Below are 24,956 nucleotides of genomic sequence, written 5' to 3'. Positions count from 1 at the left end.
GTAACAACTCAGCCTGAGCCACAAGCAGCCAACAGCCCATTATTCAATGGTTGGAGTGTTTATTGAAGTAAGTAAGCAAGCAAGAAAGCAAGCGAATAAATAAACAGGATAACTGTCCAAGAGAACATGGTTTGGGGAAAATTCAAGACTGAGAGTGTGTTGGGGTCACCCTGCAAGCAGAAACCAAGGCTGGTAGAGATCAGGCATTGTGACTGGTGTACAGCTGGCAGCTTCTGGGGTCAGAGTTTCTGGACCCGGGCTGCAGCCACACACACACTCAGGGTATGAACTGCATGCTTGTTGCTGACTGTGAACATCCCAGCTTGGAAGCTACAGCAGCAAAGTACTGGGAGGCACTCAGCGTTATAGGGTAAGAAGTAACTCAACCCCTCATTAGCCTGGATTGCACCCTGAAACCCTATCACCATTATTCTCTCTCTCTCTCTCTCTCACTAAGGTTCAGTACATTTTATGTATTCCTCTTTTACATTAGCATGACTTACATTTTTGACTTAATGTTGCAATACATAAAATTTCACACAAATTGGTGATTGCAGTGCTGAAACTCACCCACGAGGATCTGAAAATTATACAGAGACCTCCTTTCGCCATGCCTTCACCAGAGCCAATAAAATAAAGCTAGTCCAAAAAAATGGACATAGCTTAAGGTCAGATATTTCATAATCATAAGGGTTAGAAATCAATGTTGTATAGAGCTTGCTTCCTGCCTTGGCTGTGTCCAACGTATCAGACCTTAAAATGACATCATTCTGCTTGTTGACATCTGAAAGCTGTCAAATGATACAAACATTAATGTGTAAGCCTGAAAGCCCATGAGATGCTGACTGCTAAAAACCTTTGAGAAAGGGTGTTGTAGAGGTGTTTTGCTGGCAAATCAGCACAAATGTTTTCAGAAGCAGGACACACTTCCTAGAATTGGTCCTGGACCAGTGATCAAAGAAATAAAAAACATCTCCATCAACGTCCAGCAGTATGTCTAGGTGAGATCACAGAAAATAATGAAAATATTGACCCAACACCAGACCCAGGACTGATTCCCATGGGACCCACTAGCTACACCTTCCCAGTTTGACAGTGAACCATTGATAACTACCTTTGAGTACGGTCTTTCCACCAACTGTGAACCGACTGTCATGGGGTGTCGCAGTCCAGGGGTGCAAATCCAGACCAATGAGAGGTTTTGTCACCATTTGCCCTGTAACACGGAGTGCATTACAATGCTTTGCTGTTGTAGGTCCCAATCTGGCCTGCATACAACCAACCTGTCAGCACGCAGATCATACTCTGAGAGAGTCTTATGCTGCACAGCTCTGCTTCAGCAAATTTCTATTGCTCCAGCTCTGCCTCTTCACTTAGATAAGTGGCCTCTAGCTCCATCCGTCTCTCCTTCACTAGCAGCTTTTTCCACTCCTGCCTCCATAGCTCTGAAATTCTTGCCATCACTGTTACCTCTGCTGGATTGTCTAGAGAACCATCTGCATGTGGTACAGGAGAAAAAGGGACCCCTTCTGGCACTCAGTTTGGAGCAGGTGCTCTATCCTGCCTCCTGGCATATCAGTGCAGCATGGTCACCAGCTCCTATATCTTCTGATCAGCTGCTGACTGATCTAACTGTGCATACAGCTCTTTTAATTGCTTCCTGAGGAGCTCAGCATCTGCCTCTTTGTTGCTCCTGCCTTTTCTGCTTCTTGCTCATCTTTAAACTTTCCTTTGCTCTATTTCCCTGGCCCAAAATAAACTAGTAGAAAACAATAAAACTGTAACCTTTCTTTAACTGTTCCCAGTCTTTTCACTTGAGAATCACTAAAAACTATTTACTTAAAGAGTAAACCACAGTTAAATTAGCAAGCTGTGTGCACTCTTGCTTTGACTACGCCACTATCACATTCTGGGATGCAATCCAGGCCAGTAAAGAGTTGCTTCTCTGCCTGCCCTCTTACCTTGTGTGCCTCACAATGCTTTGTCGTTATAGCTCCTAACATGGGCTGTTCACACCCAGTCTACCAGCATGCAGATCACACACTGAGAATCTGTGTGCTAGACAATCCTGGTTCCATAGCTCTGATGGCAGCAGCCTGTCTGTAGCCCCACAGTCCCACTCTGGCTTGCACCATCCTTGGTTACTTTACTGCTTGTAGGGTAGCCCCCCTCGCCTCCCACTTTCAATCCTGAATTTTTGCCAAAAATGTGTGTTCTGGACAGTCCAGATCTTAAGGTTTGCTGTTCCTGTTAAGGAGTCAATATTCAACAGTTTGTTACTTTAACTGGAATTTACTAAACCGCTCAGCACTGGATTGGTTTAGATTAAAAATAAAGCAAGTTTATTAACAAAAGAAGATTGGATGTTAAGTGAATTCAAGAATAAGAGATAACACTTAGGGCTAGTCTACACTGGCAACGATAAAGCGCTGCTGTGGCAGCACTTTAACGTGCCTTGTGTGGTTGCGGTGCAGCGCTGGGAAAGAGCTTTCCAAGCACTCTAAAAATCCCACCTCCACGAGGGGCATAGCTACCAGCACTGGGAGCATAGCTCCCAGTGCTGGTGCACTGTCTACATTGGCGCTTTACAGCGCTGAAACTTGCTGTGCTCAAGGGGGTGTTTTTTCACATCCCTGAGTGAGAAAGTTGCAGTGCTGTAAATTGCCAGTGTAGACAAGCCCTTAGAAATGATTACTTAGCAAATAAAAGTGAAAACACACATCTAAAAGTCTAAAACTTAATCTAGCAAATTTTGGCATCAGGCTTTGTTTAAAATGGAGACTGACCCTTTCCTTGGTCAGGAGCTCTCCCTGAGGCCCAAAGCTGCTGGTGCCATTGTCTTCTTAGGTGAAAAGAGATAAACTGGAATTTTCTTTTATAGTCCAGTGAACCTTTGAAGTGGATTCTTCTAAAGGTTGCCCTTCAAAGCAAAGTCTATCCAAACAGAGAAGAAGGCAACATGGTGTCTGGTGGCGAGAGGGTCCATGCTCTTTCTTCCCCCACTTGTATTTGTTAACACGCAAATTGTTGTTTCCTACCATGTCCTTCCCCTGCAGTTTTGAGGACCCTGTTTATTACGTATATGTAAATTGATGTAAACATACATTCCTTTCTTTAGATAGGCCTGTTTAACAACTTTTGCACAAGCAGGACTGTCTGATTTTGAACCTGTGCTAACATCATCATACGGGGGAATTCACATCTTTACATATAACGCTGCTGCATACATGTCACCATGATACAACTGACCAGCAAGTTATTCATTTTCAAATTATACCTTACAAGGCATATTTTGTACAAAGATTACTACAATGGTGTATATGGTATGAATACAGGGGTGCTTTTGGTCACATCCACCTTATAATAATTTAATTTAGACCACATTTCCCTAGTGGGACAGTGTCAGAAGTCTTACTAAAATCAAGGTATATCACGTCTACTGCTTTTCCCCTATCCACTAGGCCAGTGACTCTATCAAAGAAGGAAATTAGGTTGGTTTGGCATGATTTTTTTTTTTTTGACAAATCCATGCTGGCTATTCCTTATGATCTTATTATTCTTCGGTGTTTACACATTGATTATGTAATAATTTGTTCCAGTATCTTTCCAGGTACTGAAGTTAGGCTCACTAGTCTCTAATCCCCTGGGTCATCTTTGTTGCCCCTTTTAAAGACAGGTACTATGTTTGTCCTTCTCCTGTCTTCTGGGATCTCACCCATCCCAGTCTTCTGGGATCTCACCCAGGAGTTCTCAGATATAACCGTTTCTGAGATTGCTTCAACTAGTTCCTTATGTACTGTAGGACGGATTTCAAGGAATGACATCATGACTTTTTTACTTTAACACTGAGCCTTAATGATCTTGGACAATGTCCATTACATTACAATATACTGAAGCTGGCATGTAATTTTGTAAAAATGTACTGAAACTGATAAAAAACTATCTCAAAAGAAATCCTTATCTTCCAAGTGGACTGTTATAAGTTTGGACTTATTTTTCTAAGGTGCTTTTGGCAGGTTTCTATATGATTCAGTGTGTTTCTATATTTGCAATTTGCATACAAATGATGACATTTCCACAAACAAAATCTGCTTGCCATCAATTTGCAATGGATATACATGCAAAGGCTTTGTGTGTGTGTGTGACTAAAGTTTATCATCTGGATGCAAAAGTGACAGTTTACAGAAACAGCACTAGTTTTCAAAATCTGATCCTGAATGTCTAATATATGGACCTTATCATCAGCTAGCGTAAATGGTGCAAATTGACTTGAGGTCAATGGAGCTATGTAGGAAGCCAGGGTGGCTCCTCTCCAAACCTGAGGGTAAAGAGACGCTATCTCAGCCTGAATGGGCGGTGCCAGGCCAAGCTTACTCCAGCCCCCGGAAGGGGAGGGGTGGAACAGGAAGTACAAAGGGCAGGGCGCTTAGCTCAGTCAGGGCAGCACCAGGGAGGGAGGGAGACCCAGACCGCTGGTGGTTCCCTCCAGACCTTGCTGCCACGCCAGGCGAGGCCCTGGACCAGGAGAAACCTGACCTGGAGGAAGGATTGGGGCTACCCGGACTGCCCACCGCTGAGTACCTGGAGAAAATGGAGGAGGCTGACGCAGAGGGGGAGCTGGAGCTGCCAGCAGCTGAGTACCCAGACAAGCTGGAGGAACTGGAGGAACTTGCTCGAGCAACCGGGTAGAAAGTAGCCCAGGGACAGAACTGCACAGTGCGGTGAGTCTATTTGGTCAGCGTGTTGCCTTGTCCTGTCACTGTCAGGGCCCTGGGCTGGAGTTGGGTGGGCCTGCGTTCCCCTACTCCAGCCAACCGGCCTCGAGGAGCAGAATCTCACAAGCTGTATGACTCTTGCCGGTGCTCCCTGCCTGAGGGGCGCGCCTAGAGACTCTGCCTGCTCCCTGCCTGAGGGGCGCCTAAGAGACCTGCCAGTCTCCTGCAGAGGGCAGCGCTAGAAGACTCTTGCTGCGCCGCTCCCGCGCCTGAAGGGGCGCGCTAAAGACTCTTGCCGGGTGCTCCCTGCGAGGGGCGCTAGAGACTCTTGCCGGTGCTCCGCTGCCTGAGGGGGCTAGACCTTGCTGGCCTTCCCTCCTGAGGGCGAGAGACTCTTGCCGGCGCTTCCCTGCCTACGGGCGTAGAGACTCTTTGCTGGGCTCTCCTGCCTGAGGGCGCGCTACGAGACATCTTGCCGGCGTCTCCCTTCTGGGGCGCACTAGAGTCTCTTGGCCGGCGCTCCCTTGCCTGAGAGGCCGCTAGAGACTCTTGCCAGCGTCCCGCTGCCTGAGGGGGCTACGGACCTTGCCAGGCACGTCCCTGCCTGAGGGGCGCGAGAGACTGCTGGTGCTTCTGAAGAGGCTGCCGCTTGCCGCGCCCTGCGAGGGGCGCCTAGAACTGGGCGTCCCTTGCTCGGGGCGCTACTCTCCCGTTTGCCTGAGGGGCACGCTAGAAGATCTGCCGCGTCCCCTGCGCTGAGGGCCGCTAGATGACCTTGCGGCCAGGTCCCTAGCCGAGGGGGCGCTAGAGACTCTGCGCAGGCGCTCCGTTGCTGGGGGCGTAGAGACTGGCTGGTGCTACCTTGCTGAGGGCGCGCTAGAGACTCTTGGCCGGGCGCTGCCCTGCCCTGAGAGGCAGCTAGAGACCTTGCCGCGCGCGCCCCTGCCTGAGGTGTGCTAGTGCTCGTGCGCGGTACACTGCCTGAGGCGCTAGAGACTCTTAGCCCGCTCACGTTTGCCTGAAGGGCGCTAGAGATCTTGCTGCGTCTGCCTGAGCCAGAGACTTGCCGCTCCTTGCCTAGGGGCCTGAGACGCGCGTTCAGGGTGCGCTAGAGCTCTTGCCGTGCCTTGCCTGGACGTAGAGATTTGGGCTCTGCTAGGTAGAGACCTTAGCTGGCGCTCCCTTGCCTGAGGGGTGCGCTAGAGACTCTTGCCGGCGCTCCCCTGCCTGAGAGGCACGCTAGAGACTCTTGCCGGCGTGCCCCTGCCTGAGGCGTGCTAGAGACTTTTGCCAGCGCGTCCCTGCCTGAGGGGCGCTAGAGACTCTTGCCGGAGCGTCCCTGCCTGAGGGGCGCTAGAGACTCTTGCCAGTGCTCTCCTGCCTGAGGGGCGCTAGAGACTCTTGCCAGCGTGCCCCTGCCTGAGGCGTGCTAGAGACTCTTGCCGGCGCGTCCCTGCCTGAGGCGTGCTAGAGACTCTTGCCGGCGCGTCCCTGCCTGAGGGGCGCTAGAGACTCTTGCCGGCGTGTCCCTGCCTGAGGGGCGCTAGAGACTCTTGCCAGCGTGCCCCTGCCTGACGGGCGCTAGAGACTCTTGCCAGCGTGCCCCTGCCTGAGGCGTGCTAGAGACTCTTGCCGGCGTGCCCCTGCCTGACGGGCGCTAGAGACTCTTGCCGGCGCTCCCCTGCCTGAGGGGCGCTAGAGACTCTTGCCAGTGCCCCTCCCTCTGCTAATTCCCCAGTGACAGAGGCGTGGCCCAGGCTGGCCAGTAGGGCAGTAGCTTTCCACCGCCCCCTAGTGGCTCGGTGGGCCAACTGACACCGGTCACAAGCTATAATAATTTAGACTGGCTGAGGATATGGTCTTGTTACATCAGCGGGAAAAGGTTCCTACAAAGTGTAATACATTTTCTATATTTTTAGAAAATATATACATAAAATTCCAGATAGGATTAATCTTTAAATCTGATTTTTGCTTTTCACAAATAATCCTACCTTGAATGAAAGCAAACAACTAGCCATGTTACACTTGATATTAGTGGGAACATTCTGTTTTCCCTAAGCAGAACAAGAAATTCCAGGTACTGCAGATAAGCTGACGATACCTTTTTTTCTGTTGTTGTTGTTAAAACCAAAAATAGGAAATGCCATTTGTCATGATAAATTATACATTTTAGTCTGTAAGTGACTGTTGAAAGCACTTCCTCCCAGTTTATAATTATATCCCCAGTGATATACGGAAGGCAAGTGACGTAAACCTAAATGAGTGCTTTTTAATGCTTTGGTGGCAGTGTTATTGCAAAGCATGCTTTAAGATAGTAAATATAGGAACAGTCTTCTGAACAGGGCAAGTGACAGCTGTTTGACTCTGGGCAAAGAACTTGAAGTGACATATTGTAATCTTTTAGGTCTAGAAATAGCTGGGAAAGGGGAATGCTCTCCAGAGAAGACTTCCGTAAGGGAGAGGATCGGTGTGAGACTATATTGTTCAATCAATGAATACAGCTAAAAATTAGACTCTACTGACTAACCTGTTATATTAAACATACAAGTTTCTTTGTGTTTTTACTGCCTATTCTAATTTCAGCATGTACCTCTAACACCAAAGTGTAGGAAAAGCCTCAGGGAACAGTGAGGCAGAGTGGTGAAGCTCTAGTCGAAGGAACTGGAATTACACACACCAAGCAGATCATTTAAATAGTTCATGGTCTCCTGACATATAGCAGTATGTTGTGTTGCTGTGGACATAGTGGAAGGAAGATACAAGCTCAAATTTAAGGAAAATTGTCTAGATTAGTTGAAGCTTATTATCAAGTAATGCTGCAGGGCAAGTAGAACTTTCAACCACACTAAACTACTAATTGTTGGTTTTAACCATAGATATGGACACCTATGCCTGCAGGCATAGAGAAATAAACTGACCAGATTTGGCACTGCAGGTCAAGGGATCCCGAGAAGACACAATTGAACCAAATGTCGGGAGTTTATGCTTTACCCATTTGCACTCCATTTATAATACAATAAGTATAATCAAGACACATGCACAAACAGTGCAAATCAGATTTTTCAAGAGAGTTCTGTACCCAGCGCTTCCCATGTAGGTCCCTAAATGAAGCAGCCAGATTTTTCAAAATGCTCCTCACCCGTTAGCTCCCACTCTGTGTGCTTAATAGGAGCTGCTGGAGGCTGAGCTGTTTTGAGAATTGGACACCAACTGTGGCTGCTGAGCATTTTGGAATATCTGGTCCCATATGTCTAGCAACCATCTATATTTTGGTGTATGTACACCTTACTACACGTGTTCATAACTCCCAATGTTGGGAGTTACACATGTATATAATAAAATGGAACTAGCTATTTCGAAGTTCTCCTACAATGTTCATTTGACTGGCAAAATGAAAACATAAAGCTCAAGACATTATTTCCTACAACACCACTAGCTTAGAAACTTGATCTCGTTTGAGACTCAATTATGCCTGGTCATTAGGGTCTCTTTACAGTACATTTGCTTTTATTATGATATCTTATCTGTCCTTTTTCTCAGTAGAAGCTGGACGTCTACTATTAATGCATCTTAGTTTAATATAATCTCTCTGTGCCTTGGCGTTGCAGATCCCACCTAACCATTTTCCCCCTAATGCATTAAGTACTTTCATAATCAGCAAAAGCCACATCTAATAGTAAATTATATTTGTTTGCCTTGTCAGTGTTTCATTAATCATACTGCTGTGAAAAACCCAACCGAAGCTTGCCCATTCTCTTGTTTGGCTAAACACGAACTGCTACGGAGAATTGGTTGCTAAGTTTGTTGCAAACATTTGTTGACCCAGGACTGAAAATTTGTAGACCCAGTGGTCACTGAAGTCTCAGTTGTGACTCTTTGTGGATAGAAGAACAATCCTGGGTAAGATATCATAATAAAAGCAAATGTACTGTAAAGAGACCCTAATGACCAGGGTATGTCCAGTTCTTCTCCTGTGCATGCATGCCTTTCTAGCTCATTTTTTCCTATTCATTTCTCTTTCTGAATCAAGAAGTCTTGCAGCTAATTGCTTTTTTCCTCAAGAGTGTTTCTTAGGAACCTAATGCCCACTGTCAGTAGTGCTAACTAATGCATCAGGCAACACGCTACAGAATACTAGCAAATGAAGAAAGCTGTACAATGGCACCATAGAAATGCAGCAGATTTACCTCTGAGATTACTACATACAGGGTTTTTGCTGAGATATGGGCCATCTCATAATCAACATAATGTTTTTAAAGTGTAATAACATTCAGACATTGAGATTATTCCAAAACATGATAAAGAAACTAAAAGTTCCAATGTGACATTGGAGTTCCTCATGTTTCCAACATGACTTTGGCCACTCCATGGAAACTTAATCAAAAACATAATTTCTAATGATCTGGTCCATATTTTTTTGAAAAATCCCAGCTTTTCTAATCATTACCAAAGTTTCACAAATTCATGGAACTGATCACAAAAATACTAGATTTGGAGCATAGGGCATCTGCAGTAACAACATCTATCTCTACAGTGTTATGGATTACAGTAATGGCTGGGGAAAGAAGATGCCGGCTGGGTACAAAGAACACATCAGCTAAAGTAGTGTATGGGTCATTATTATTATTATTATTTATTATTTCTATTATTGTAGCACCTAAGGGCCCTAATCATAGGCTAGGCATGGTGCAAACACAGAACAAAATAGACATTGTTAGTAAGACTTTGGGGGTGATACACTGCTGCTCCCCACCTCAGCGGGGATTCTATTTTCCCCTTACGCCAGTGCACACCCCATATAAAAGACTCATGTACTCTAACTTCGCACAGATGCTTAGGATTTAGCCTTAACCCAGACAGCAAAACAAAGGTTCTCACCGCAGAGTAGCTGAAAATTAATCAATTGCTATTTATATGCATCATTATTGATTATGAAAATATTATGTTTCAAAAAATATGCTGATTTACTAAGTATCAAGCCTATTTTACAGTTAAGGCAAGTGAATTTTAGACATAATTAGTAATCCATGTTATTGCACATTACTCAGACGGTACTATGGGTGAGGTTATTTCCTTCCTGAACAAAACTGAGATTTCTTAAAGAAACAAATTAAAGTTTCCTTTTTTAAAAAAGGAGGGAAAAAAAAGAATGTACATTTCTCACCTTACAAATTCTTCCAACTCGGGAAAGGATCGCTTTGTCAGACGTGCTGCTATCTTGCGATATTTCTCGGAAAAAGAAATAAATTTTGTCGTCGTCTGGGTTATTTGTGTCCGGGATGGAGTAGGTTCCAATAAATTTTGCTCCTAAAAGAACCCCCCAAAACAAAAACAAATTATTAAAGTATAAAAAAAGAACCCTTAATATTTGAGACCAAGATTCTGCGTTTGTGTCCACGAAGCAGATCATGGTGAAATCAATGAGTCATCATAAGCATATGAGAGAAGTTTGGTCATAAGACGGTATTGACCCCAAAAGTATTTACATCTAATAGGGTCGCTTTTATTCTTCAGGTTGTATTCTGTTGCAGAACCCTGCATTGACATAATTGGCTGCCATTGTGAGTTTACAGGGTTAATGCCAAGGTTTTTAGATCCAAAAACCATACCTATGATACAGCTGATTTGCTTCTTGTGTTACCCTGTTTCTCGCTAAGCGGGTTTTCCAGAATCACACACTATGTTACACAGTTATCTAATTTAAAAATGGCAGCACTTAGTAGCAGTCCAGGGACGTAGGAAACCACAAACGTTTACGAGAGACAGTACGCAAGGGAGCAATATAACCTCGATTTGTTTGCATGATTCAAGCTCAGATATTAATAACAGCTGTATTAAGACAATAGTTTCCTATGCACATGTGCTAGGATGGCCTTACTAAGTTAACAGTGTTGAGATTATTTCGCTAAGACAATTGGTTCATATGTCCCTGTTCTGCTCTACAGTCTCATTTTCAAAGGTTTAATAACTTGGCATTTTCACTTTGCTTGTGCACTCAGATTGGAAAGTAACGAAATGCCAGGCACCTTAGCTAGCGAAGCAACAACAAGCAACAAAATTCAAATACACAAATAGAGGGGGAAATATTTAGGGAAATTGCTTTAAGATGTCCTTGTGATCTGCTACCATGACTGAGATCCTCTGGGAGCACTCAAGATAACTATTCTTTTCACTGAACAAGAGGTGGGCCAGTGACCAGACTAACTCAGCAGAAGTAGGCCCTTGACTCTGGAATTCATTTCCCAGGCTGGTCAGACAAAGCATAGTATCTCTGGCCCTCACAGAGTAAAGGGCAAGGATCATCTTTTCTCCCAGTTATTTAGATAGGGGGTAAGAAAGAGGGGCAAAACCAAGACTAGAAGATGTTGGGTGAGTGAGGAGTGAACTGGTGGTTTGTAGGGAATGATATTTTCTTCTGCCTCTGTAAGAAGTTAATTGATTTGTATTTAACCATGTCTGTTTAAATTCTCAGAATGCACATTGATGCCAGAGAGTGAAATGTATGAGCCAGAATAACATTCGTATTACTCCAGCTTCACACTGGTGTGACTCCATGGAGTTACATGCCAGTGTAAAAGTGGAATGATGCAGTAGATCATTTAGGCTAGGATTTTCAAATGAGCCTAAAGAAGTTAGGCACCCAGCTCCCACTCAGCCCCTTTCAGCCTCTTTTGAAAATCCCAGCCCTAGCAATTAATAAATGCATTAATAAGCTTCCAAAGTGGCTATCAGCATATAGAGCTAGTTAAAAATAAACAAATAGTAAATTCTGAAAAATACCTTGACAACATCCTTATTTCTTTCAGATTTTTTTTAAAAAAATCCAAGTCTGCAGAGCTAAACTCTGAATTCTGATTTTTTTTTTAATTACAGTTTTACTGGTTTACTTGGCAAATGGAATCCAAAAACAAATGCACAAATATCAGTTCCTGGAACAAATTTAAAGCAATCTCAAACAAATGAAATAAAAGAACAGGAATACTTAAGTAATACAATATTCAAGGACTTAAATTCACAGTTGAAAACGTTAAAGCTGAAAGTTACATCCAAACAAATAAACTGGAAAAGGTAATCATACATAAAGACATAGAAATCAATGTAATAAACAGACTATCACACACACACACACACACACAATATTTTTTCCACCAGTGAGATCTTCCTCTCATCTTTAGTATCCTGTTCACACTCTATATAGAAAAACAAATTATAATCAGCTCCAACATGTTTTTTCTATGTTTTGTAGAGAAAACCAATGGCATAACTGTGCATTTTAAAGCATTGTTTATATTCTCAATCATATTGTCTGTCTCCATTCAAAAATCTGACTAATTTCAATAGAAAGATTGTAAAGATTTCATTTGTTGGGGTGTGTATAAGGAAACATTAAGGCACTGAGATGTTAAATGGAAAGCAAGGCCTGGTAACAGATGATACAGTACATCCTGGTATTGCATAGACTTTTTGTACTTTGCTCTGATGGCCTTCTGGGAGCAGCAATAAAAGTATAGAAAGTTCACTAATGCAGTCTATATCCCTGGTGTTGTATATGATTACGTACTTTAAACAATGCTCCAATCCAATATTATAGGATTGCTTGGTCAAGAGGCTCAATAAAGTTTATTCATCTGAGTAAGTCGTATTGAGACTCATGAGGCCTGGATGCAGAGGGAATCAATGGAGTGGGAAAGGCCCAGAAAGCAGGGAAGTGAAGAGAGAAGATCCGAAGCAGCATAAGCTAGTGGAAGACACGCTGCACCAACATTATGATTTTGGGCCTCTAGAGGTCATGAGTATAGAAGAGGGGCAGCCACTCCGTGATACATGCTTCCCATGCGTCCTACATTTTGGGACAAACCCCTGGAGGATAATGATATCCAGGGAGACATTAACTCTGACAATGGCATTAGTTCCCTGGACAAGTGGGAGGAATGTGCATTTGCTTAGTGTATACGAATGTGTGGACAGATCAGAGACAGCGTGGCTCATGAGCCAGGCACACTGCCATAGGACCCTTCAATTCTCATACAATCCTTTTCATTGCCAATCTCGTCAAGAATCTGCTTGGCTTGGGCAAGACAGATCCACAGAGCTTCAATCTAAGGCCCAATCCTGAGAATAGATCCACATGCTCATTGACTTCAGCCACTGGCAGATTTAGAGCTAGCGGTGCCCTGTGCACAGTTTCATTTTCAGGGTCTCCTGCTCGGGACCCAGCCAATAAAAAGAACATTCTCTCTTATCTCCCCTGGTTTTTCATTTTTTTTCCTTCATCCTCCTCCTATGTTATAAGTAATGGAAGTAAACGAAAATAAAGTGAGGTACCCTGATTGGGGCAGGGGCTTGGGATGCAGGAGGGGGTGCACAGGTCAGGCTCAGGTCAGGGAGGGAGTTTGGGTGCTGGCTGTGGGCTCTGGGTTGGGGTAGGGGGTTTGGGTGTGGGAGGGCTGAGGGATCGGGCTCTGGGAGGGATTTTGGGTGTGGGGTGCGGGCTCTGGGCTGGGGCAGGGGTTTGGGAGGAGGGGTGAGGGGTTGGACTCTGGGAGGAAGTTTGGGTACTGGGTGCGGGCTCTGGGCTGGGGCAGGGGGTTGAGGTGTGTGTGGGGGGAAGGGAGATGGCACTTACCTCGGGCAGCGCAGCTCCCAAAGTGACTGGCAGACACACCCCTCTGGCAGAGGCTCCTAGGCGGGGGGGAGGGGACAGGGGGTCTCAGCGCACCACTGCCCACAGTTGCTGCCCCTGCAGCTCCCATTGGCCTCAGTTCCCAGCCAATGGGAGCTGCAGAATCGGTGCTCGGGGCAGGAGCAATGCGCAGAGACACCCCCTTCCAGAAGCTGCAGGGACATGCCATCTGCTTCCGGGAGCAGTGTGGCACGGAGGGAGAGAGGCATATTGGGCTGGGAGTCGCCTTAGCCCTGCTGCTGGCACGTCTCTGCATGCCCCTTCGGGGGAGGGGGACAGCGAGTCTCCGTGCACTACCCGGGGTGGGGGTAGCGTGCGGAGCCACCTCCCCCATGCCAGGGGTGCATAGAAATGTGCCAGCATACGGCCGCTTCCTGGAGTGATGTGGGGCTACCGGCCACGGCATGCAGGCACCCTGCCTGCCTGAGCCCTGCTGCACCACCAGCCGGGACTCAGGGGCCGATTGTCAGATGAGATTTGTCCTGCATTGGCGGGGGCGGGGGGGGGGCTGTCATTGGGGGCCCAATGCCAGCACATGGTTTACTTCATGGTAAATCCGCTCCAGACATCAGTGGGACTCTGTGCAGGAGTAAGAGTCCCAGTGGGTATGAATTTGTTCGAAGGTTTATTCATCTCATCTCTTCTGAAAGGCTTCTATTAATGCAGTCAAGAGTAGGCTGTGAAGGCAGTGCACTGCACAGGACCTAACGGTGTCTCAGAAATCTTTGCACTCTGCATTGTTGTTTCCCTCCACAAGAAGGAAAAATACTGCTTTAAGAAACATTTTACTGAAAAACTTAAAATGCTAATATGCATTATAACACAATCTCCTCTGCACTCAACCCCTCCCAAGCCATACATTTTTCACTTATCCTAAGTAAAATATGAGTCACTCCCAAAAGTAATTTATTGCTAATTATTCAATTACTTAAATATGTACAACCATTCCTGGAGGTCTAACACATGCCTGGTAAATGGATAGTGAATTTAGGTTCTGGAGCGATTTTAAACCTAGAATTAAGTAAATATTTTCTTAGCAGCAAAATCTGCTGAAAGCACAAAATGCATGTGATTGTTAATATTACTTAATAAACTACTGATGCACTGAGTATTACGGTACAGTACTTAGTGCAAAAAATGATCACAATAGTAAGAATTTCCTCAGTCTTAACAGAATGATTTTAAAATGTTAAAAACAGCTAGTTTCTATTTATTTCAATGTAGAACAATGCATGGATTGTCTGTGTCAAGTTTCAGACATGCTATAATTGTAGTCCTTAAATATGGCTGGAAAGAGAGCAAAAACCTGACAGAGGTTTTGGGGGCTTCATTACTTATATGGTATGAGAGAGTTTCCTCACCACAGCCTAACATACTAAATTGTGTTTAAAACTCAGCCATATTCATATAACGCACACTATCCTTACAAAATCCTCACAAATATGTTACCTCTTAGGGAAAACAAAATAATTAAAAAAAAATTGATCTCAAAAGCCAAACCAAAAACCTCAGAACTAAAACACATACAAAACTCTCAATTTCTTTGCTTTATGTTACACTCATTTACTGTTCCCTTGCCTGTTTAGGGCCCAATCCTAACCACACACACAGAGGTAACTTATTGATGCTATTGAACAGCCCAAGTGGAAATTAATGGTGGAGATGAGTGTTTGTAGGGTTGGATGGTTAATTTGTAAGGCACAGAACACCAAAGGTATTAAGGTGTCTAATTCCCATTAATTGGTGCCTAAACACCTTTGGGGATCTGGGTTTCAGTTCTTTTGGGCAGGAAATGGAACCTTCTAATATGGCTGTGCCAGGCATACCAACAGTGGTGCTAGCACTGTAACAACTAAATTCATCAGCTCACAACAACATTAAATCTTTTCTATGATAATACTTTACCCCTTAGGAAACCGACTAATCCTAAGGATTTTTATGTCATAAATACTGGTCAATGTCCAGGGTTCTAAATTGGTTAGTGAGGGAGCAGACTGCATCAAAATTCCTGAAAGGAGCCCGTCCTGGCCTGAGCTGGCTGCCTAGGGTGACCAGACAGCAAGCGTGAAAAATTGGGACGGGGGTGGGGGGTAATAGGAGCCTATATAAGAAAAAGACCCAAAAATCGGGACTGTCCCTGTAAAATCGGGACATCTGGTCACCCTATGTGCTGCCTCACTTTCTAGGAATCCTCTCCTGCTCTGGCCTGCAAACCGAACATGCCTTGCCTTCCTTCACTGACAGGCCTGCCCCCACCCTCAGGAAATGCAGCAGCTGGTGGGATGGCACACAGCAAAAGAGGTGGGACAGAACAGGTACAGAGAGAGCCAAAGGAGGAAAGGCAGGACACTAAACAGCAGAGAGGGAGCTCAGCAAGCCTGAAGGAGATGAGATTCTCCACCTGCTTGGAAGGATCCCATTTTTACAGCCTGGGAAAAGCTAAAGATATTTTAGTGGTTATATATATTGCTCTTTTACACAGAAAGACACTGAGACAGGAGAATGGGCACAAGTGGATAGAAAGGTGAGGAGAGAGAGGAATGAAAGAAAACGGAGTAAACTCTTGTCAAAGGGTTAACAGGCACAATGATCCCTTTCAGAGGATAATTGTGGAGCAGCAAACTTACCCCTGTGGTCAAGAGCTCTGGCCAGTGTTGCCACATTTTTAAAGATAATGGATGGCTGAAAGGGAACACTTTCACATCTCCTCATTGAAAGGCATTAGGATTGTGGGTGAAGTTTTCTGTGCCACTCTGTGTGTGGTTTGAGGATGGCTGGGTATAAATATGGCCATTTAAAAATGGTTTTAAATGGGCAAGAAAAAGCAGTCTGCTACTTAGGAAGCAAATTTAAAGCATTCATAGTGGTTTTAAATTGCTCCTTGGAGTAGCACAGGATATTCTTCCCCTGGGGGAAAGGAGAAGTGGGGAGGAGGGGAAACCTCCTACCTAATAGATGGAATTTCTAGTCTGACATTTCAGAGCACTGTAGGAAGCAGTTTTTAATAAATGATTGCAACTGTTTGGTGAAAAAAAAAATATTATTCCAACAACACTGAAAAACTAGAAGCACTTATGCTATGAAATTATTTCCAACTACTGTGCTATATATAGACTCATAGATTAGAGATGGAAAGAATTCTTAAGTCTTGTACTTCAAATCCCTTCCATTGCAGTATTTTCCCCTCTGGTACAGCACTTTCTCTGTTCTACTTTTAAAAGACTGTAGCTGGGAATAACCAATGATGCAACTTTATTTATGCTTGTTATATACACGTTTTTAAATAAAATGGGCCTCTGAAAGTTCAAAAAAGCAGAGACAATGCAGTCAACAGCAACATATGTTTAGTGTCCTACCGTTCAGCCAGTAATGTTCGGAAATGTCAGTTCTGATGTAATGGTGGTCGTGAGAAGGGCCCAGAGAACGTGTTAAAGCTGTATCTTTGCCAAGGAAATCAGAAGCTGTTCCAGCATAGAGGTAGTCATCTGTAAATGAGAAAGAAATTGTGAGGCTTTCTTCAAGACCATGGCGTATATATGTTTTATTTTATTCCAGTAGTGTTGCATTAATAAAGTATACATATTTTACACCATTCTTTTCTTTTAAATCCAAGTCTTTGATTCTGTAATGTAACAAAAAGGATAACATTTTCAAATATACCTCAGTGACTTTGGAGCCCAGGTCCCATTATCAAAAGTCACTTTGGCACTGAGGAGCCTAAATCCCATTGACTTTCAATGAAATTTAGGAAGAATTTCCAAAGGCTCCTAAGTGCTAACTAAATAATTTAATACAGATCAGTGTTTCATATGCTGCAAACTGGTAATGATGAATTTTGATACCAGGCCCAATCCTGATCATGTTAAAGTAAATGAACCTCTTTTCCTGGGTCAGGTGATGATGATTTACCTCACAGCAAAACTAGAGTTTAAACATAATGGAAATTCCAGATTGTTTCCATGCATTGCACTGTGCCAATTGCGACTGCAGTTACAGTTTATTCCTCTGCTTAGGTTTCTGTATGGTTCTTAGAATCCAAGGCCAGAAGGGACCCTTGTGAACATACAGTACAACCTCCTGTATTACACAGGCCATAGAACTTTCCAAAAATATTTCCTAGAGCATATGTAACTACCTTTGTGGCATCTCAGCGCTGCACAAAATTAAAGGAGCACAGAAGTCCAGAACAATGTTTGCTCTTTGTGTTCAGAACATAGCTCTTTTGTGAAAAGAAGCCAAAAAACATCTTGCTGCACAAGTTTTCCATTGCATAGTGCATTCCACAATATCTCTTTAATTCTTGCAAAATAAAAAGCTATGTTTAATGATGATGATTTTTATAACACATTTGTATATAACATATATCTGATGTTTGTAAGAAGAAACAACAAAACTATGATGTGTGTAATCCATACATGAGTGGCAGAACTTCATATTGAACAGCAGTCGTAAACCACATATAAAAGGCCCCTTTACTCAAATTCTGACATGGGTGAAGATACTCTATGTGATGTCTGTGCAGATAAATCTGAAGCTGAAAGTAACTGCATTTTTTAATATTATGCAATACTGATGTTGTGAAGTTTCTTCCATACAGAGAAAAACACATTAAAAATAGACCTAACCCCCCGCAATAAATATGAACCAAACAAACCTATTTTATCAGTATTAATATTATCCAAGTAATCCTTCCATAACAATATTTTAAAATACATCTTTCAGACATCATGTCTCCTTTGTTCAGTGACAAAGCACATTCTGAAAGGTAAATGTCAAAATGAGCAATGGATGATATAATTAGTGTTTGCTAGCTGACAGGCATTCAATGATTGATACATCTGAAAGACTCAAAGAAAGTGCCCATCCTCACTTAACCTCTGTTGACAAGGAGCTTTCAGCACTTAACTTATTCTTTGGTATCCTGCATTCCAACTTCCTGTTGTTTCCTAGAAAGGCTTTGGTAGACAAGAATTTTTAAAAAGGGATGGATGCTAAACAATATTAATAATGAATGCATTAAAAAGCTTTGAGCAATCGCATAATAGTATAAAAAATGCCTATGTAGGGTAGGCAGATATTCGAAGCTTTTGATAATACATTCGGAAATACTCATGCAAAGAAGTATTTGTAGAATCAGGCAAATAGCTTTTTAAGATTAGGTACTAAAATAGACACCAACAAATGCATTCAATTTGCCCCTGTAGGTTTTAGCCAAAGAGACTAGTTTTTTAACATAATGTATAGCTAATATCTAGTACACAAGATACTGAGGCCAAATATTTTGCAATATTCAACAACAACAACAAAAATCATAGACATTTATAAGGAGAATGAGAGCCTTCCCAATTACATTAAAATATAAAACTATTTATAAAGGATAGAATTCCTAGCTCTTGTAGACTGTTTCACATCTTTAGATCTCAAAACACCTTACAAAGGAGGTCAGTATCATTACCCCAAATTAAATATGGGGGAAATGAAGCACTGAGTAGGGTCGTGACTTGTCCAGGGTCACTCAACATGCCTGAGCAGAGCCAGGAATTGAATGGAGGTCTCCTTTCATATACTCTAAAACCATGTTTCATCTGAACTCCTGCATAACACAGGCCATAGAACTTTTCCCAAATAATTCCAGTTTGAACTACAACATCTCTCTTAGAAAAATATCTACTCTTGATTTAAAAATTGCCAATGATGAAGAAGCTACCACAATACTTGATGAAGTGTGCCAATGGTTAACTAACCACCACTATTAAAAATGTACACCTCATTTCCAGTCTGAATTTGCACAGCTGCAACTTCCAGCCACAAGAAACTTGTCAGTAGTGGGTCCCACTCCAATGCCCAATCTTGATCCCGTGCCCAAGCCACTAGGCCAAACTGCCTCCCTTATGTTTCAGGGCATGAACTAATTGATGTGTTAGGAAGAAATTTCCCCCAAGGGCAAGTGATTTCACAGCTGCCTATTGCAGTGTTTCTTGCACCTTCTCCTGAAGCATTTGGCATTCGTCAGGGATGGGATACTGAACTAAAGGGGGTCACTATTTTGGTCCAGCATGGGAGTTCTTATGTTCTAAATGATATGTTTTAATAAATTGAAACATGGCCTCTTCTTCACTGCACAAGACTTAACAGAGAACTCAAAAGTATTTTAATGCTACTGAAATTAACAACCAACTCTATAATAAATCAGAGTGTTCTGTCACATTAGGAAAAAGAGAACAGTAGAAGTTTTTAGAATCCTTTTTTAGAAACAGACTTCATGGCCATTAAAAAGGGCTAGGGGTTCCTGAGAATGGTAACCCTCAGGCTTTAATCTATTGTTTTTAATAAAAGTAGTGCTGGCCCTTCAACTGGGTCAAGATCACAAATCATCAATCTTATTATTGTAGAATAAAGGCTGAACATTAGTCATATTCTTTTTATAACCCCAAGTGTCTGATACTTCAAAGCACTATCACCACTCCTCTTTTGCTGTAAATGAAAAGGTCACGGTGCTTCACTCTTATCTTGTATTCATACACTTGATGGACAAGTTAAATGAAAATTGTCCAAAGCTCTGAACCAAACCATGACAAAAGTAGCTCTCTTACAGTGGTTTGAAATTCAGAGGTCAGGCTGACATTCCATGACACCAAATGTCAGACCACACAGCATGGAAGTACAGGCCTCTAAAGTGGCTACTCAAATAATTAGAAACCTCAAAATGGATTTATGCAGATGACTTCATGTATGTCAACAGACTTCAAAGGGCTGACAATATTGATAATTGCCACAGAACTCCTGAATCATATGAAATACTATATACAGATTTTTTTTAAGCAGAAATGACTGGGTAAAGATGACACCACCTTGTTTCTAAACTGGCAGCTTTTCCATTTATTGGCTCTCATATTTCCCCTTTAGCTTTATTGCATTCTGTGGGGTTTTTTTTAAGCATATGCAAAGTGAAGGACACTGTTGGGCCAGGTCATGAGCTACTGAAAATTGGCATAGCACCATAAAAGACAATGGAGCTGAGGATCTGGCCCTGTTGTTTTTAATTAAATAAGATTGTGATGAACGCGCAAGGAAGAAACATCCGTGATGTTGACATCTTACCTGTCATTACTGAAGCAAACGGCTGATGAGGATCAAAAGGACATTTCAACCTGCCAGGCTCCAGGTTCTGAGTGTCTAGTCTGAATACTGTTTCCTGAGAATAAATGCAAATTCATTAACCAGAGGTCAATGCACAAAGAGACTAAGGCTACGTCTACACTGCACGATTAATTCGAAGTAGTTTAAACCGATATTACAAAACCGATGTTATAAAATCGGGTTTGCGCATCCACAGTGCAATCACAAAATCGATTGCTTGCGTCCCTGGTCCAAGGCTACCATCGATTTAAGGAGCGGTGCACTGTGGGTAGCTGTTCCTCAGCTATCCCATAGTTCCCACTTCCGTGTTGAGAGCACTAGTGCCTGATGGGGCAAAAACATTGCCCGCCGAGTGGTGCTGGGTCAGCTCACCTCCTTTGTGAAGGCAGCAGACAACCCTTTGGCCTTTTCGTAGAGGCATTGAGCAAAACAGCATAGCAACAGCAATTTCCTTTTTTTTCACTTGGCGGGGGGGAAATAACTGAGGAGCGTTCCTGAACAGCAGACACTGTGGTTTGAACCCTACAGACATTTGGAGCTCAAGCAAGAATGGAATATTTTCAGAGACAGCTGTGGACTGGGGATAGCAGGAGTCCTCAGTACCCCTCCCTCCCTTCATGAGGTCCTTTGTAGTCTATGGCTTCTCCGTTCAGCTTGTCACGCCAGGCGATGTGTATCTGCAGTTTTTTATCAAACGCTTTGGCATTTCTTTACTTAACGACAGGATACAACAATTTTGTCTCCCAAACAGCGATCAGACTAGTATTCCGTACGGTCGCATGCTGGAAGCTCTTTTTGATTTTTGAAAACTGTATCGCAGACCGTCTTGATCAGAGCTCCATCGCTGACACAGGGAATGTAATTCAAATGCGCGGGGGAGCTTTCCTGTTTACCTGCCCGCTGCAGTCCGAGGTTCAGATTGCTGTCAGAGCGGTAGTGTGCACTCTGGGATACCGCCCGGAGGCCATAACGTCGATTTCCGTCCACACGAACCCTAATCTCCGAGTATCACTATCGAAATTTTAGCGCTACTCCTCTCGTTTGGGAGGAGTTCCGAAATCGATTTAAGGAGGCGGTAAAATCGATATTAATGACGACGTCATGTGAACGGATACAGCGTTAAATCGGTATATCGGCCATTAAACCGATTTAAAGTCGCAGTGTAGACCTGGCCTAAGTCTCAGACATATTGCTCTTCTCATATATGAAGTAACGGTGTATTGGACTGTGTATCTCTCACGCGTCTGCTTTTCTGTCTGTAGTTTTACAGATCTGCTTTGCATCTGGCTTTTACATTCATCATTTTAATGCATCACAGTCATTTAATAGCAATGAATCTAACAAAAACAAACTGATCTGAAAATAGATGCATTGTTCAATTCCATCCGTCCAGATTAAAGGGTGGATGTGCCTTAAAGGCATAAGCCTTTGTTGGGGTGAGAATACTGAGAGACTGTGCACAAATGGGAGGGATTCTGACTATCTCCATGTGGATTTCTCTCGGGCTCCTGAACAGTGCTCACTGCAGACACAGCTCAGCCACTCTTTACATGAGTGCAGCTTGTGCTCTCCCTTTGCCATCTTTAAGAAAGCTGTTCATGCTTGGGCTGCTAGCCTGGCTCACTGGCTCCAGTCACCATCTGCATAGCGGCTAGGAGCTGGGCAATGGCACAAGGCATAAAGCAGGATGGAGAAAAACATGATTTAAAAAAAATAATGGATTTTAAAAAAGTTAAACAATGGTTTTTATTTAGATCTTATTTTATATATTTACATGTTGCTAGTTCTGTACTTTCAGCCTGTTTTATCATCTTGAACTGCGTAAGTGGCTATTTGGTATTTGTTTCCTATTTGCTAGTCAAATTTCAAGGTTTACAGAAATTTTTTTTCCACTAAAATTTCACACTTAAAATGTTTGTCTGTGCTGGGGGGGAGAGAAAGAGAGAGAGAGAGAGAGAGAGAGAAACCCACATAAGTCTAGGGCCTCCCTATGGGTTTGTTTAGCCTTGGAATATTTTGCCAGTTATACTGGTATAATTATGCCTGAATCATTTAACAGCTACTGTTATACTAATATAACTTGCAGGGTGAACACACTTATTCTGGAGTAAGGGAGTAAGAGTGGCTTTTCTAGGTTAGTTTAAACCCCTTACAAAGCAACATAAGCTAGATGGAAAAAAACAGAACAAAAAGGCACTCACATTGATATAAGAGTATCCACATAGGGACTTATATCACTATAATCAGAATGGTTTAAATTAACACTTTAGTTTCCATTGGTATAGCTTTCCTGTGGGGGAAAACACCCTAATATCCTTATTGTAAGAACAGCACAAATTGAAACACAAAACTGATAAGCAAATAGTCTGGGCTGTATTTGCAATCACCACTATATTCCATTACATTGAACTGCCAGAAGTCAAGAAAGCTGAAATGGTTCAACCATATTACAATCTTCCAACATGGTTTACAATCTGAAGTCAGTGGGACCCTGTGCTTTTGAATTACTTAGCTGCTTTTGAAAATTCTACTCTTATGTATATAAATATTGACTTGTGGTGGGTTGGCTGTCCCACACAGGGAGAAGAAGGTGTTAAAGACAGCACCAGGGAGTCTGCGCAGAATCCATTAATCAGGAAAGGGCTTATTGATCCCATCAATAGGGGGAAGGCTTGCTGGAGCAACTGATCAGAGCCAGTGAGGGCCATATATAAAGGGCTGTTCAGCAGCGCAGAAGGCAGCCTCTCTTTGGAAGGCAAGGGAGGAGGACTGGCTGCCTGAAGAAGTGACATAGCTAGAGCAGTGCTGGGCAGGGGCAGCAGAGTGAATGTGTGAGCTGCTGGCTGACCACTGCCAGGCTGAGGTCTTGCTTCAAGGGCTGAGAGGGTGCTAGGGCTACGGGGGAAATGACCCAGGGAAAATAGGCAGCAGGTCGGAAGGCAGTAGGTCACTGCCAGCTATAGGGTCCCTGGGTTGGGACTCAGAGTAATGGATGGGCCTGGGTCCCTCCACTTGCCAATGAGGAGAGTTGCCAGTATCCAGACTGCAGTTTGTCCCTGAGGCAAGGGGCTGGACATGGGACTCCAGTTGGCCAGCAAGGCAAGTAGCGGGAATAGAGACAGCCAATTCCCTGGGAGCGGGGAGATACCAGAATGGGAGCACAGCCAGAGGGCCGTGCCCAGAAGAGGATGCTATGGTCCAGGGCACGATGCAGGTCCAAAGAGTGGAGACAGCAGTGATGGCAGGCCTGACACCACTAACTGAAGGCCGACTGGAAGGGCCGAGAGCTAATTCCCAGGACAGCCATAAGGAAGCGCCACAGTGGTAAGTCCCGCTTTGTCACAGGGCTTAAAGCAAACTTTAGGCTCCCATTTTTGGACCATATGTATGAAAAAAAAAACAACCTTTGTTAATGTATTGAAGGTCTAAATAGTTTTTCATTGTTAAAACAAAATCACTTCAGTGTTAAAGTGACAAAGATGTTATGCCACTAAGGGAAAAGTTTCAATAAAAATACCAATTTTAGCTGGTGATGCTGGAAACGCTCACATGAATGCTTAACTTTATGCATGTGAGTACTCCCATTGAAGTCAATTTGACTATTTGTGTGAGTAAAATTATGCAACTGCTAAAGTATTTGTTGGACCAGGGCCTTATTTTCCATATTTTGTTTTTTGCCTGGAGCAGTTTTGCATAACTGCAGTGAGATACCCTACTAATAGTGGCATTTAAAAACCCCTCCTACATTTATAGTTTAGCTCTTCATACATTTTAATTTAAAATTGAAATAGCACAAATTTTCTAATTAGTTTTACAAAGTTTCACCCTGATTTAAATCAATTATTAAAATAGTAAAATAAAAATCAAGTGCCTTCAATGAATGGTTTAAACAACTTTGTGTTAAACTATTCCACCCTGTCTTGGGGTATGGAGGGCAGCTACTTACACACTCACAGAGGATCATGTATAATAGGACTCCTTAACAAGTTTAAATCCACCAATAAGCTACACTACATGGTTAGATCAATACAAGGAGCTTACGTTGACCTAGTGTGGATGTGTCTTCACTTAAATTTGGCTCCCATCGATGCAAGTGCCCTACTATGCCAACTTAATAACAAATACCATCTCTCCAAGTAGTGGAGAGTTCCAGTTGATGTAGTTAGGTCAACACAAGAGATGTCTACACAGAAAAGGAAAACCCACAGTTAGCCCATGCCAGCTTGTGGGTTTTGAGCTAAGGGGCTTGAGCTAAGGGGATGTTTGTCATAAATAGATAGCTAAGGGTTAATTTTCTTTTACCTGTAAAGGATTAACAAAGGGAACCAAACACCTGACCAGAGGACCAATCAGAAAACCAGATTTTTCAAAGTCAGGGAGGGAAGTTTTGGACTCTGGGTCTTTTGTTTGTCTCTCAG

At 43.2% G+C, this 24,956-nt stretch overlaps 1 protein-coding gene across 8 annotated transcripts in view; it reads right to left on the bottom strand.

Moving 5' to 3' along the window:
* The window catches only part of LOC116837266 (semaphorin-3D), a 207,321-nt gene that overhangs the window by 74,649 nt on the left and 107,716 nt on the right, over positions 1-24,956 (bottom strand). For all 8 annotated transcript variants that reach the window (XM_075064377.1, XM_075064398.1, XM_075064410.1 and 5 more), the window contains 3 exons: positions 20,500-20,593; positions 16,755-16,883; positions 9,880-10,022 (listed from right to left, as the gene is read on the bottom strand). In XM_075064377.1, the coding sequence (XP_074920478.1) occupies positions 9,880-10,022; positions 16,755-16,883; positions 20,500-20,593 (366 nt within the window). The remainder of the gene's footprint in view (positions 1-9,879; positions 10,023-16,754; positions 16,884-20,499; positions 20,594-24,956) is intronic.

This window comes from Chelonoidis abingdonii, chromosome 1, assembly GCF_003597395.2.
Source record: "Chelonoidis abingdonii isolate Lonesome George chromosome 1, CheloAbing_2.0, whole genome shotgun sequence".
In the NCBI taxonomy this organism is placed as follows: domain Eukaryota; kingdom Metazoa; phylum Chordata; order Testudines; family Testudinidae; genus Chelonoidis; species Chelonoidis abingdonii.
The sequence above is the reverse complement of the archived record's forward strand: the minus strand, read 5'-3'. Positions and strand labels throughout refer to the sequence as shown.